This window comes from Carya illinoinensis, chromosome 13 (assembly GCF_018687715.1).
Source record: "Carya illinoinensis cultivar Pawnee chromosome 13, C.illinoinensisPawnee_v1, whole genome shotgun sequence".
Classification (NCBI taxonomy): domain Eukaryota; kingdom Viridiplantae; phylum Streptophyta; class Magnoliopsida; order Fagales; family Juglandaceae; genus Carya; species Carya illinoinensis.
The window spans coordinates 14,328,002-14,341,812 of NC_056764.1; the positions used below are offsets into that span (position 1 = coordinate 14,328,002).

The 13,811-nt window shown below is 37.1% G+C and overlaps 1 protein-coding gene across 1 annotated transcript; it reads left to right on the top strand.

The window, feature by feature from the left end:
* The first annotated feature begins 581 nt into the window (after positions 1–581).
* LOC122292327 (proteasome subunit beta type-4) lies at positions 582–9,783 on the top strand. The gene is made up of 6 exons (XM_043100613.1): positions 582–774; positions 968–1,044; positions 1,919–2,048; positions 2,231–2,390; positions 2,486–2,671; positions 9,401–9,783. The coding sequence occupies exons 1-6, from the start codon at positions 710–712 to the stop codon at positions 9,512–9,514; spliced, it is 732 nt and encodes a 243-aa protein (XP_042956547.1). The 5' UTR covers positions 582–709; the 3' UTR covers positions 9,515–9,783.
* The last annotated feature ends 4,028 nt before the right edge of the window (positions 9,784–13,811 follow it).

Here is a 13,811-nt window from a genome sequence, read left to right on the forward strand (position 1 = left end):
CAAGTGTATGCGCTATTGCCAATGTAATCTCAATTTTCTCTTCTTCAGCATCATTCCAAGGTTTGTCTATTACGATAACGATCGCAAGCACTTTGCTCGTGCCATTACGATAACGATAATCACATAGTTTTAAGTCCGCATTCATAGATATATCATTAGGAAAAGCAAAGCTAATGCTCATCTTAGGGATGCCAATGTTTTACCCCAAATACAACCTAATCCATCATAAAGCTCAAGAGTAAAAATGTAATGTAGGCATCAAACACAGAGCTATTTATAAACAAATAAATGCATTTATAATAGAGGTAGATAAATATTAAATTGTTATAAAGTGTTTATCTATAGTAACAGTTTTTATCACATATTTGTTTATTCACTCCAAGCTTAAAATAAAATATACGTGCCAAAATCTTTTAGATTAATTGGCAATACGTTAATTTTTAATTAAAAGAATTAAATAGAGCCCAAGCCAGCAATGATGGCCACGGGCTTCACTTTTAAGAGGCCCAAAGCCTGCTTTATTCTAATTAGGCCCCCAAACCCAAGTCTGTCTTGCCAAACAAGTCAGTCTCGGATCCCTCAATTTTACATGTAGACTCGCTTACCGTATTCTTTCTCACTTTATCTTCGTCCGTCTCCCCGAAAACTCTCAAACTTGGCTCAGATCTCTGTTACTGAGTGCCCTTATTTGTTATTCACGCAGCTGACGATGGATTCAAACCAAGCCAAGCAGCATAACTTACTGGGCTCTGAAGCCGCCTCGGAAAGAACTCTGTATGCCCTCTTTCTCTGTTTCATACATGTATCTATTGTTTCGTATGGATTTATGGTTAGGGTTGTTTTGGGTTTTGGCAATCTCTAGAAATCTTGAGTGTTTTGAATAGCTACTAGGTTAAAGTTTAAATCTATGTACAAATATTACAATGCAGACCGAGTTATTTATTTAATTCTTTTTGGATTGGTTTAGGTACCCATATGTTACTGGCTCGTCCGTTGTTGCTATCAAATACAAAGATGGAATTCTTATGGCGGCTGATATGGGAGGTTGCTAAACTCATTGTCCTTAATTCGAATTTTAATTTAATTTCGTTAAAATTAATGTTGTCTTCATGATGAACCATCGAGTTTGGTGCTGTTAAAACAATTGATTAGTGCTTAATAGGGATGCTTCTAAAAACACGGCAACCCAGAAGATAAGAACCATCTTTAAAGAATGGCCAGGAAAAACGATATATGTTTATGCATGTGCGCGCATTCGTTCTCTGGTACATATATGTAGCTATATATGTATGTGTGTGCAGCGTGTAGATTCGTCTTTAGATTCCTGAAAAACTTTACTGAGTCCAGTTACTTGTCACCCTCTTGGAACTGTAAATTGCACTTGAGATATTTTAGATGGTATTCAGTTATGCTAATACTGGTTTTTTTGGATTAGAGAAAGGTATCCAGAAGGGCATGGTTATGAATACCGATTCAGTAGTAAAAGATTTTTCTCCTTTTAAGTTGCATATGATATATGTTGTTGAATACCGATTCATTAGCATAAAGTATACAAAACCATATGAACACGTTACATGCTCCCTTTACCTATAAAAAAAAAAATTTGCATGCTCCCATCATCTTCCATGCAGTCTCTTATTATCGTCTTTTTATCTCCACAACTAATTTGCATCCTTTTTTAGAACCACTTTGGTAGCGTTTTTGGTATATTTCACTTACCACCCATATATCAAGGCTTATTACTATTTTTTGTTAATATGTAATGGAAAACTTATCTATGAATATATTTGTTTCTTGGCAATATCTTGTATACTTTTGTGTACCAGGGTTTGAAACCCTCGTTAGCTATTACGAAAATCTTATCTTACTTATATAAAATAAAAAGTATCCATTTGTTTCTTGGTGGGTTAATTGGCAGGCTCCTATGGGTCTACCCTGCGATACAAGAGTGTGGAGCGAGTGAAGCCTATAGGAAAACATTCTATTCTTGGTGCAAGTGGGGAAATAAGTGATTTTCAGGAGATTTTACGTTCTCTCGATGAGCTTATGTAAGTGCGGATTGTTTTGGGAGAGATGGAGGAGCTGGAACTTTGCATCTAGTTTACATTTGTTTTTGTTTTTATGTTGAGTGTCATGGGACAGGGAACTTGGTTTATGGGTCCCCTGGGAGGGGGTTTGTATTTCTTTCTCCTGGCTAAGGGATTGTAAATTTTGTGTTTGGTGTTGGCAGCCTCTATGACAACATGTGGGATGATGGTAATTCTTTGGGGCCTAAAGAGGTGCACAGCTATTTAACTCGTATGATGTATAATAGGAGGAACAAGTTTAATCCACTGTGGAACTCACTTATTCTTGGTGGAGTGAAAAATGGGCAGAAGTACCTTGGCATGGTAATCCTAATTGGCCATTTTGTTTGACGCTCTGTTGCTAACTATCTGCATCTATGAATATTTCTCTGCAATTATTGCTGCATTTTTTGGTTCAGGTTAGCATGATAGGTGTAAATTTTGAGGATAATCATGTAGCAACTGGGTTTGGGAATCATCTTGCCCGGCCTATTCTTCGTGATGAGTGGCACGAGAACTTGAGTTTTGAAGATGGCGTCAAGTTACTGGAGAAATGTATGCGTGTACTGCTATATCGTGACCGGTCTGCTGTCAACAAGCTTCAGGTTTGTTGTTTCCTTACATTATTTACCATTATTACCTTTAATATTTAAGACCGTCTGACAAATAAGTAAGAGTTTTACAATTATATTAGTGGAAAACATTTCATTTTTTATCTAGTTGTTGGAATAAATTCTGCAACTACTCTTGATGTTTGTATTCTCTAAATCTTATTTTGTATGCATTTTTGTAAAAAAAAAAAATATATATATATATATCCTTATTAAAATACTAAGCAAGAATTTGAATGTCACTTTTTTTCTTGGTGTTAAAACTGCCTCCAAGATTGAATTCCACAAACATCCTTGTTGTATTTTGAATATCAATTAGGATTCTATTGATAAAATTTACTTTTACCTATATAAAAAAAAAAAAATATCAATTAGAATTCAACGCTTAACAATGTAACACCATTGTTTGGTTTTGTAGATTGTGAGATTGTTGTTTGAATTTTTGTACTCCATCTTTCCCAATCGAAATATCTTACTACCCTTTTGAGATATCCTAAAACACGTTGACTTTTTAGAAGTGAGTTCTTTATTTTCTCAATTTCCTATATTACCCTTATGTTTTTCTTAAACCAAGCAAGATTCTTATTAAAAAGTTGTACCACCTTTGATATAAAAGCAAATGGCATTTTGAAAAATGATTGTATTTTAACTATAAAAAAAAAAAGAGAAAAAAGAAAAGAAAAAAGATTGTAGTTTAATTTTTAATTTTTTTTGACAGGAGGTTTATTTTTCAATCTTATACCGTATCTGATTTTCATATAAAATTTTGAAATTAAATATTTTTAAAGTTCAGTTTAATTTTGGTTTTGTGTTTTTAAAGAATTAGAGGAATTTGTGAAATCCTGCCTCAAATATATGAATGAACTCACCTCTCTCATTCTCCCTCTTCCTCTTTTCTGGTTTCTCTGTCATAATAGTTCTAATCTTGTTTTGATAAGTCGTAACAGTTCTAATCTCACTGTCTTTTCTGTATGCATTCCACAATTCAATTGCTAATTGGGCATCAGCATCATAAACATGGTTTCTAAAGCACTTGTTAAGGCATAGGAAAAAAGCACTTATGAAGGAATTTTAGCAGGCTTGACTCACTATGGGTGTCCTTTAGAATTTTATCCTTGCAAAATCTGATAATTAACAAAAAACAAAAAGAATAGGTTTGCTTAGATGAATATTTACTAACAGGCTTTTCCAACCAATGAGGAAAAGCCAATATTCAAGCAACATTATTTAAAAGTAAAGACTTGGAAGATTATGAGATTTGGGGACTTCTAGTTTTATTCTTTTTCTTTTCTTTCTCCTCCGTACTTGTTTGGATTCCAAAAGTTTATTTTTATTATTTTTTATATCCGTGGGTGTTTGGGCTAGCTTGCTCGCACCTCAACTAATCCCACGGGGCCCTAAAGTTAACGGCTAGGTGAACTTCCAGTGGCCTTGAGGGGACTCCAGATTCCAAAAGTTTATAATAAATGGTCAACAGTCCTTTTTTCTTACCATCCAAGCTGCTTGTGGAATATACTCACTCCCATCATCTTTTTTTTATTGGTAAACAAAATTTTATTAAGCATAAAATAGACAAAGGCTTGATATGGGGCATGTGAAGAGTATCCATGCTAGTTTAATAATGATACAAGGAAGTCATGAAAAAACATGCCACTAAAGTCAATTACAATCAACCAATGGAGTATAGAAAAATAAACTTCTAAGCTCATCCATTGACCGCTCTCGATCTTCAAAGTTTCTTGCATTCCTCTCTCTCCAAATATATGACCATAGACAAATTGAGACCATCTTCCACACTGTTGCAATCTGAGGGTTGCCACCAAGAAGCTAGGAGGTCTATTGCTCTTCTCGGCATCACCCAAGCTAAGCCCATTCGAGGAAAGAAGTCATTCCACAAGGTCGTATCAATCTCACAATGACTATGATGTGGCGTTTCAGTAGGTTATCTATTGTGAGGATCTTCACTAAGGAAGCCATCCATACCCAAAAAAAAAAAAAAAAAAAAAAAAAAATTTGCTTTCAGGGGTGGTGCTTTTGTCTTCCAAATACTCTTCCATTGGAATGGATTTGTATTATGCAGGGTCATGGCTTGATAGTAGAAGCGGATCGTGAACTTCCCTTTCTTAGAAGAGCGCCAAAAGATCTTGTCTTCAGCCCCCCATCATATGGGTAGAGTACACTAGATCATATAAAAACGAAAAAGCCGCAACTTTTAATCTTGTGCATATATGAAGAATGTAATGTTCCGTTGGGGAGTTCCATTAGTTATAATTAAGAGATCCACAAGTGATGCTTATTTCATTCTTGCTATGCCATAGATTCTAGATAAGCTTCCTTGAGTGCCCTATCACCGCACCATACATCTTGCTAAAATTTAATTTTAGACCCATCACCCACCTCAAAACGGATATTTCATGAATGTGTCCTATCCTCTTCTTATGTGTATCCATAGTCCTCCATATGGCTCACTTACCTCATTCAAACACTATCTTCCCTATGGTTCCATACTTCAACTCTATGACAGCTCTCCATAATGCTTCCCTTTCATAGTGGTATTTTCATAGCCATCTGCCAAGCAAAGTTTTGTTAAAAAATTGCAAGTTCCGAATACCCAATCCACCTTTTGGGGTAGGGAAGCACACCGTGGCCCATGTTGCCTAGTGGAATTTAAACTCATCGTTTATCCCCCCCCCCCCCCCCCCCCCCCCCCCCCAAAAAAAAAAACAAGAGCCCCAACACTAGGAATAAGTTCTGGGTTGGTCTTGGAGGAGAATTTTGGACCGGACTGAATTGTTTGGTACACCAAAAGTCCAGGTCGGATTGGACTTTTTTGGTTCGGTCTGGTTGGTTTATTGGGGTGTTTCGGTCCGGGTCATTTTTTTATTTTTTCAAGTTTTTGAAAAAAAATTTATATAAAATGAAGAAAAAATAATTAAGTGAATGATTTAATCTAAGTTGTCTAAATATATACTTAACTAATTAAGTGTTTTACTTAAGTAAAATAAATTAATAATGTTAATAGTATGTACTTATAAAAAAAAATAATGTTAATAGTATGTGTATTATTAATAATTAATAGTTAATACCCCATGTTAAAAATCTTAACCTTAATAAATTTATATAAAGGTGGCCAGGTTCTTGTGGAATGAGGTTTTGAATCAGACCGGTTTACTATGGGTTATGCCCAAGGAAGTGGTGGATTTATTGGTAGGGTGGAAGGGTTTGAAGGGTAGTAAGAATGCTGCTCATGTTTGGAAAATGATTCATTCTTGTCTCATGTGGTGGCTATGGACCCAAATTCTTACACCCCTATTCATTAGAACATCCCACTTAGGTAGAATTGCTTTTCTTGCACAGAGATCCTCCAACGCATATGGTAGGTACTTGAACATATTCGAGTATAGAGATGGTGGGAGAAAGAGCCTTATCATCATCCTTGAAGAAGTGGAAGGCAAAGGACGGAGGAAGATGACTATGGAACTGAGTGGGCTATGTGGCTTTGCAGGCAAAAATGAAGCAAAGGAATATGGAGGGGCTGAAACGTTCAAATGGATAATGAGCAAGGACACTAGTAGGGGAGTGAATGCAGTGGCTGTTTCATGCTTAGTGCCAGTCACTAACGGCGATGCCAGAAACATTGTGGAGAAACCAAGAAGGGATGGGATGCAAAACCAGTGTGAAGGGTAGTATAGGTATTTTGCAGGAAAAAAGTTACCATTTGTGAGACTTGCAGAGATAGGAGGCCTGAGGCGCCGTCAGCCACCAGAGCTTATGCAAGAAGGGATGGTGCCTATCTGAACAAGGGGCAAGATGCAGAAAGGACTCTGTACAACCTTAAAGAAGAATTGATACACTTGAGAGAGAAGGTCAGAGGTTTAATACGTTGGGTATACCAGGAAATGGGCTAAGCTATACCTGGGCTTCAGTTAGGGATAAAAAGTGAAGGAAGTTGCTGGCAAGAAATGGTCCACAGACTCGATTGTGGGCTTCCGTGGTACACGAAGCTTTTGGGCTGAGAAAGGGAAGATACAAGCCCATAGCTCTAAGGGCCATTCGACCCAGAACAGGCAGGTTAAAACCGCAGTCCACTTGAGCTTTGAAGTTGGGTCTTTTCTAGTGCTGCCAATAAGTCATCGGAGCCAATGTTACTTTCGCAGGGGACTACATAGAAATCACTACAGAAGAAGGCAAGCTGGTATCACCCCAGAAATCGTCTTCTCTGAAAATAGATGTATTGAGCCCTGGAAAGGATCAAACAGAGGGTGGGGCTTCTGAAGTGGTTAGTATGGAGGAAAGGGAAATCCTAGACAAAGCCATGGTCGTGTACGAGTCGGATGGGATTGTTGGGAATCTCGGTCAAGTCCCCAAACACTAAGTTTTCCACAACTTTGTTCTCCTTGGGTTGACCGATTGCCTAAGCCCTCTTGCTTGTTTGTTGCTCAACAATGGCGATAATGACAATTGTGGTAAGGTGAGGTTTGGTGTTTAGGGCTTGTTTGATGTATGGGAATGATGGAAAATATGATTGAGGGTGATCTAATTGATGTGTTTGAGTAATGATGCAAAGTGGAACAGATTGGAGGATCTCTCTTGGTGTAGGCGCCACTTAGGATGATGTAGGGTTTGGTAATGTAGTTGGTGCCACTTAGGGTATTTTAGGGTTAGATGAAGTGAGGCTAGGGTTTTATGATGGGTAAGCTTAGGTTTAGGGTTTATGGGAGATTTTAGGGATGACCCTAAACTTTAGGGATTGGAGTATGGAGGCTAGGGGTAGGGTTTCCTTAAATGTAGGAAATCCTTATGGAGACTAGGGTTTTCGGTTAGGCTTGTTGGAAAAGTAGATCTAGGTTAAATCTAGGGTTTTATGGCTTTATGGAAGTGGTATGATATGGACTTGGGTCTTATGGAGGCTAAAGATGTGTTTGGTAAGTGAGAAAGTGTATGGAAAGGATATGAAATTATAGATCTAGGCTATGGCATGTGAGAATTATAGATGTATGGAGGTGGGAATGGGTTGGGCATGATTTATGATTGAGAGATGGGAAGATGGATGAATTTATGTAATCAAGAGAAAATATATGAACAAAAATGGAAAATAAAGATCAACAATGGAAGATTGAATGAATAAATCTCATAAGATTGATAAATGAATCAACACCCATTCACGAATTGCAAGGTGAAGATCCTCTCCTTAGGATTCACGAATTGCCCCCAAGTAGTCCAAGTGCTGAAGTACTAAAATAAGATCTCCTAAACAAATAATCTCCCTCTAGGGTAATTGCCAAAAGATGCAAATGAAATGACTAAGGATTCTATTTACAGAGCTTACAAATTGAAAACTCCCAAAAGGTCCCTAGTAAATTAAATGAATAAATAAATCAAATTAAATAAATAAAACAAATAAACAAAATAATAAAATGGATAAATGGCCCTATGGCCGTGACATGCATGGCCCATGGTGGGTTAGGGTAGTGCATGGCCCATGGCTAGACTAGTCTTGGTCTGGTCTGATGGCTGGCTGCATGATATGGTGCCATGTGTTGGTCTGGTAGTGGGCACGGCAAGGTGCTGTGCTTGACCTGTTGACGGTGGCATGGCGTGGTGCCAAGCCTAGGCCTGATGGTGGGCATAGGCCGTGCTGCTGCTATGAGGCCCAGTCAAGTGGTTTGGACGGTGTTCTTGCATGGCCCGGATTGGTGGCTTGGGCGATGGGCATGCATAGCCTAAGCTGATGGTCTGGGCTCTGGGGCTGCAAGGCACGGGTTGGGGCTATGCGCTGGATGGCATGCCACTAACTTTGCCTGCAAGGCACAGACTGGAGCCATGTACTGGATGGTATGCTTGTGAGGGCACGCCACTAACCTCACTGCCTGGTGCTGAAGCGCGCATGCGCAAGGGAATGTGCATGCCTTCACGCAGGGACTGCACGCGGCCAGTAGCCTCTATGGGTGCTTGCTGTGTGTCTCGGCTTGAGCCAAGGCATGCATGCAAGCTAGCCATGTGACTGTCATGACCTTCCAAGAGTAGTGTCGAGGTGTGGTCCGGGGAAATCCTCCTAGGGGTTGTGATAGGGATACTTCAATCTCATTATCTATACATGCATTGTATAAGGATGGCTGACAATATGTACAAATTGGATGCTTCAGTTTCCCAGAGTTGGTATTTTACATCTTTCTTTATCGTTGCACATTTATACTCTCCATCTAGAGTGGTTTTGGTGCTTAAGGTTAATGGTGTTTCTTTAGGGGTTCTTATTGGTGAAAGACAGCCAATCTAATCTGCATCTTATGGCCAAGTGTTCAAGGGAATTGGTTATGGATACTATCTACCAACTACCTTTTTTTTCACACGTTTTCTAGTAGGAAAATGATTAACTTACAACTATTTTACAATTCGATATTAAATGGATGGTAATCATGTTAAATTGAATTTCATTTTTAATGAAGTTGCACGGCTGCATTTATTGATTGAAAATGGTTGTAAAATAATTTTAAAAGAATTGCAGGTGTATCATTACCAAATTTTGGCCAATTAACTTTAGGTCGAATGGCACTTGCACTTGATATGAATGTGGTTATGGCTTCTATATCCACTATATGTGCTTAACTTACTTACCAATAAAAAAACATTACTAGAGAGAGAAAAAAAAAAAATTTTCACATTGTAATTTAACTTGGTGGCATGCTTTTAATTATTTCTAATCGACCTGAATTCGAATTTCAGATTGCGAAGATCACAGAAGAAGGTGTAACTATCTCTCAGCCATATGCATTGAAGACATTCTGGGGATTTGCTGCTTTCGAGAACCCAACCGTGGGTGCAGAGGGATCTTGGTAGCTCCCTTGCTATGTAGAGCTGGCTGGCTGGCTGGCTTTCTCGTTTATCAAAACTTTTCTTGGGTTATTTGTAATTGCTGTACTTAAAAGTTAAAGATCGTAGCCTGGACCTTCTTGCCATTAGTAGACCATCGTTAAATTTGACAAGTGCCTGGTTTTGATCATGTTAAGTTCCAGATTTCACAAGAGTTTGTCCTGAGCTGGATGCCCCATAATGTGTTCGTATCTTTGAATATTTTTATGCCTTATCTTTCTCTCTTTGTAGTACCATATTCGTGGTTCAAAACTGTTGATAGGCTTGTGCTTTTTTGATATTCTGAATTGAGGAAATGACATCCTCCGCATCTCTGAAAATATTATGGCATAAAATCAGGAGTACAGGTTCCTTAGTATCTTTACACCAAACACAAACATGTGATTTGTTATTTTTATTATTCTATTTAAACATATACATTTATGTTTTTGTATGGTGTAGGGGACGATAAGTAGAATTTTTTAATTTCAATAGCAGTTTCATGATTATTAGAATTTTGTTCTAGTTATTTAGGCTTGGCTTGTTTTCACAAATTAATTTATCCTATATAATCATTACAATTTCTCCAAACTCTTAAATAAAATATAAAAAATAATTGAATTTTTTCAAAATTTAAAACAAAAGTATTAAAAATTTATTTTCTAACAATATTTTGTTCAAACTTTTAATTTATCTTGTCTAACCAAACGGGCCTTATACTTTTTGACTTTAAAGTTAAAACGTCATAACCTATGCTTTGTTGTCATTAATGGCATGATTGATAAAACTAGCAGATGCCTGGCTGGATGTCCCTGTTATGTTAAGCTTACAGTCAGTATCAGGGCGCATTATTTTGCTGCATTTTGACTAGTATATTAATGTGGAATAAAACAAGAAAATGAGCACTGGAATAAACCTAAAAGATTAAAATGCATCAAAATCCCCCTCGAGGAAGAGGCAAGTCTTAGATAAATCCTCTGACCAACAAAAGAAAAATGAAGCATTGAAGTATCCTGATCCAAACACCACCTTTAATTTAGACATATTCCATGATCGATCTTTGAAGACATCCATCCGTCTTTGACAAATGAATTCAGATCAATGTTTGCGAAATTTCATAGAAATTATGATACAAGAACGATGCCTAAATGGTGTCCACAAGCCTCAACTAACCCATCTTTCATTCACTCAAAATATATGCATATATATATATATATATATGTAAGATTCCCTGTTATGTTACTCAATTAAACCTCTGCCAACCGAACACCATTTACATGATCTGATCTTCCTCTTTGAGTCTGAAAACACTACACAAAATTAAAACGATTCTGAATTTTCAGCATGGTGATTGTCTGATTGAATCCCCTACGTCTAACCTCCATTGCCAGCATCTGTTTTTTCTTTTTCTTTTTCTTTTTTGTATTAAAACTTTGCCCCTTCCCAAACAAAAGGGCCGAAGAAGACAAAAAAATGTCAAAATCTCCATTTTCTGGGGCAGAATTAGGTCAGAAGCCATTCATTGTTGAAAGCAGTATGAACCTTCCTTTGCAACTTGTTTTAAGAGGATAAAGCAACTACTGCCAACTTGGTAATTATCATCATGTAATCATTATCCTTAGCCGCCGCAGAATTGCTTAGTTTATTTTAATCCTTTTAGGTTTACTTTCAGCCTTGTTGGCCATATAACACGTCTCTCTCTCTCTCATTCATCCGGCGGTGGCGTAACGCAGGTGAATAAGTCCAAACTGCACGGACTAAAAAGCAACACACGCATTTGCTTACAAAGATGATCGTGAATTTGCTCATGCAAAATGACCAAACTTTACATAATACTACTTTTAATGCTTTGCTCGCAGCCAGCCAGCCATGCATGCATGATCTTACTTACCCTCCTCCACCTACTGCTATTTGCAGGATATATCGCAAATATACGCTCCTTCTGTCTTATTATACATTTGAATTCATTATATATTCAAGTCTATTTCATCCCAAACTTTCATTACTTTCGGCTTGAAATCGAATATTAATGAGGTCAAAATCTTACCATATTCTATATATGCTGCATGCATTGCAGTACAGTACTACCGTTGCTTTCTTTTCAATATTACATATGAATGATCTGTTCATATAAGAGGAGATGGAATTCAAAAGTTCAAACTTTTCTGCGAAAATGATCAGCTCTTGCTAATGAGGAAATTTAATAATATGGTGTAGTTGTGATACACAAGAAAAAGGGACCACCTGGGCGGGGCACCGGATGCATAGTAAGAGGCTGTTTGTTCTCTCTCTCTCTCTGCGCGCGCGCGCAGCGCCCATGCTTCCTGTGTCAGATCCCTTGTGAATCCAACCCATCCCACTTGGATTTCCTGACAGACTCACCCCATGTGATCACTCTCCCCTCCCATTTAAAACTTTCAGTACAATTTCATTTATTTGGGTGTGATGATAATAATATACATCCTTTCCTTTGTAAGAAATCTCTTTCCCAAAATAGAACATGATTGCTATATTTTTTTTCTTTTCTCTTGAGTCAAGAAAGAGATAAGAGGATTATAATTTATAAATAGAAATGATTTTAGTGTTAATTTTGAACACTCTTTTTAATAAAAACAAATAAATATAAAAAAAAATTTATATGCAGTTATTTTTGTGTATTTGTTTGCGTACTCCACTGATGTGATTTGTTATGTATGAAAAAAATTTGATCCAGCCAATCATATCAGTAGAGGGCACAAAAAGTACGTAAAAATGATTATATATAACATTACTAATAAAAAAGATATACATTTTTATACTTTAAACTGTATCTAACATTCCGCATTTACTAAAAAAAAGGTAGGATGCTGTTGAAGTTGAAAAGTGACACATTGAAGAAGCCTAGGAGCTGTTGATCAAATTGTTCTTCACATAGTCCTATGCTACTAGGGCATGGAATAGATAAAAGTAAAAGATTCCTTCCCATCTTTTCATGTTAATGTTGCTATCTAATCCTTTCGCTATGCATGCATGAGAGCACATAATATTGTGCCATAGAGATTATTATTTTCTTTTGGGGAATTAGAGAAGTGAATTTAGGAATGAAATATATATATATATATATTAATCTGTTTGTTATGAAATCATAGAAAAGAGAGAGCCATAACGTATTATAAAACTTTTAAAATGAGAGAGAAAGAGATAGAGCTCAGAAAGATTATGAAACTTATGAATTTTTTAAAAAATTCAACGATATATATAGGCGTACAAAGGGGACTATGCTTGCTCACTATACTAGCACTATGCACTATGCATATGTCGGCCAACTCACTATGCTAGTACTATGCTAGCACTATGCACTATGCATATGTCGGCCAACTCACTATACTAGTACTATACTAGCACTATGCACTATGCATATGTCGGCCAACTCGCTATGCTAGTACTATGCACTATGCATTTGACGACTAGATAAATATGGTCATACAATTCAAGATAGTTTATAACACTTCTCCTTTGGATGACCATATTTAAAGAATATGCTTCGTTAAAACCTTGTCAAGAAAAAACCCTGTGGGAAAAAACCAATGGCGAAGGAAAAAGAGTACAGTATTTATGTGTATCGCCGAGTGCTTTAGGATTGCCTCATTAAAACCTTGCAAAGGAAAACCCAGTGGGATAAAACCTTAGCGAAGGAAAAAGAGTACAATCAGCACAAGTCTTCAAGACATTACTTCCTCTGAAAAGTGCATGATAACAGGTCTTCAAACTTCTGCATTCTAATGTTCTGCATAATCTTCTTAAATGTTGCAGTTGGTAGTGCATGATAATAGGTCTTCAAACCTCCGCATTCCAATGTTCTGCATAATCTTTTTAAATGTTGCAGTTGGTAATGCTTTAGTGAATAAATTTGCCAGATTTTTACTTGACCGTACCTTCTTGATATCAATTTCAACTTTCTTCTCATGAATTGCAATGATCTTCTTGTGTGTATCTGAAAAATAACTCGCATCTGTATATCCAACTAACTGTGGACTTGATCCATGTTGATAAAATAATCACAACTGGATCTTTCTGCTCATTACTACTCTTCTGGAGTTGTACTCTTCTGGAGTTCTTGTAAATAACACAGTTAGTGGAGAATTCATCAACATTAAACCGCTAACCTCATTTTTTAATAAAAACGGTGGCCAGCCTTTTAACATCAGACAAGCACCGCTGTCAGGCACCGCAGCTGTCAGGCGCCGCAGAACTATGAAACTATATTTCGTCTCTTTTCTCTTGCTTCACGAGAGATGCTGTATCA

Coding starts and splice junctions, on each gene's coding strand:
- LOC122292327 (XM_043100613.1), top strand. CDS start 710: ATGGATTCAAACCAAGCCAAGCAGCATAACTTACTGGGCTCTGAAGCC. Junction 1,045..1,918: donor TATGGCGGCTGATATGGGAG/GTTGCTAAACTC, acceptor GTTAATTGGCAG/GCTCCTATGGGTCTACCCTG. Junction 2,672..9,400: donor CTGCTGTCAACAAGCTTCAG/GTTTGTTGTTTC, acceptor TTCGAATTTCAG/ATTGCGAAGATCACAGAAGA.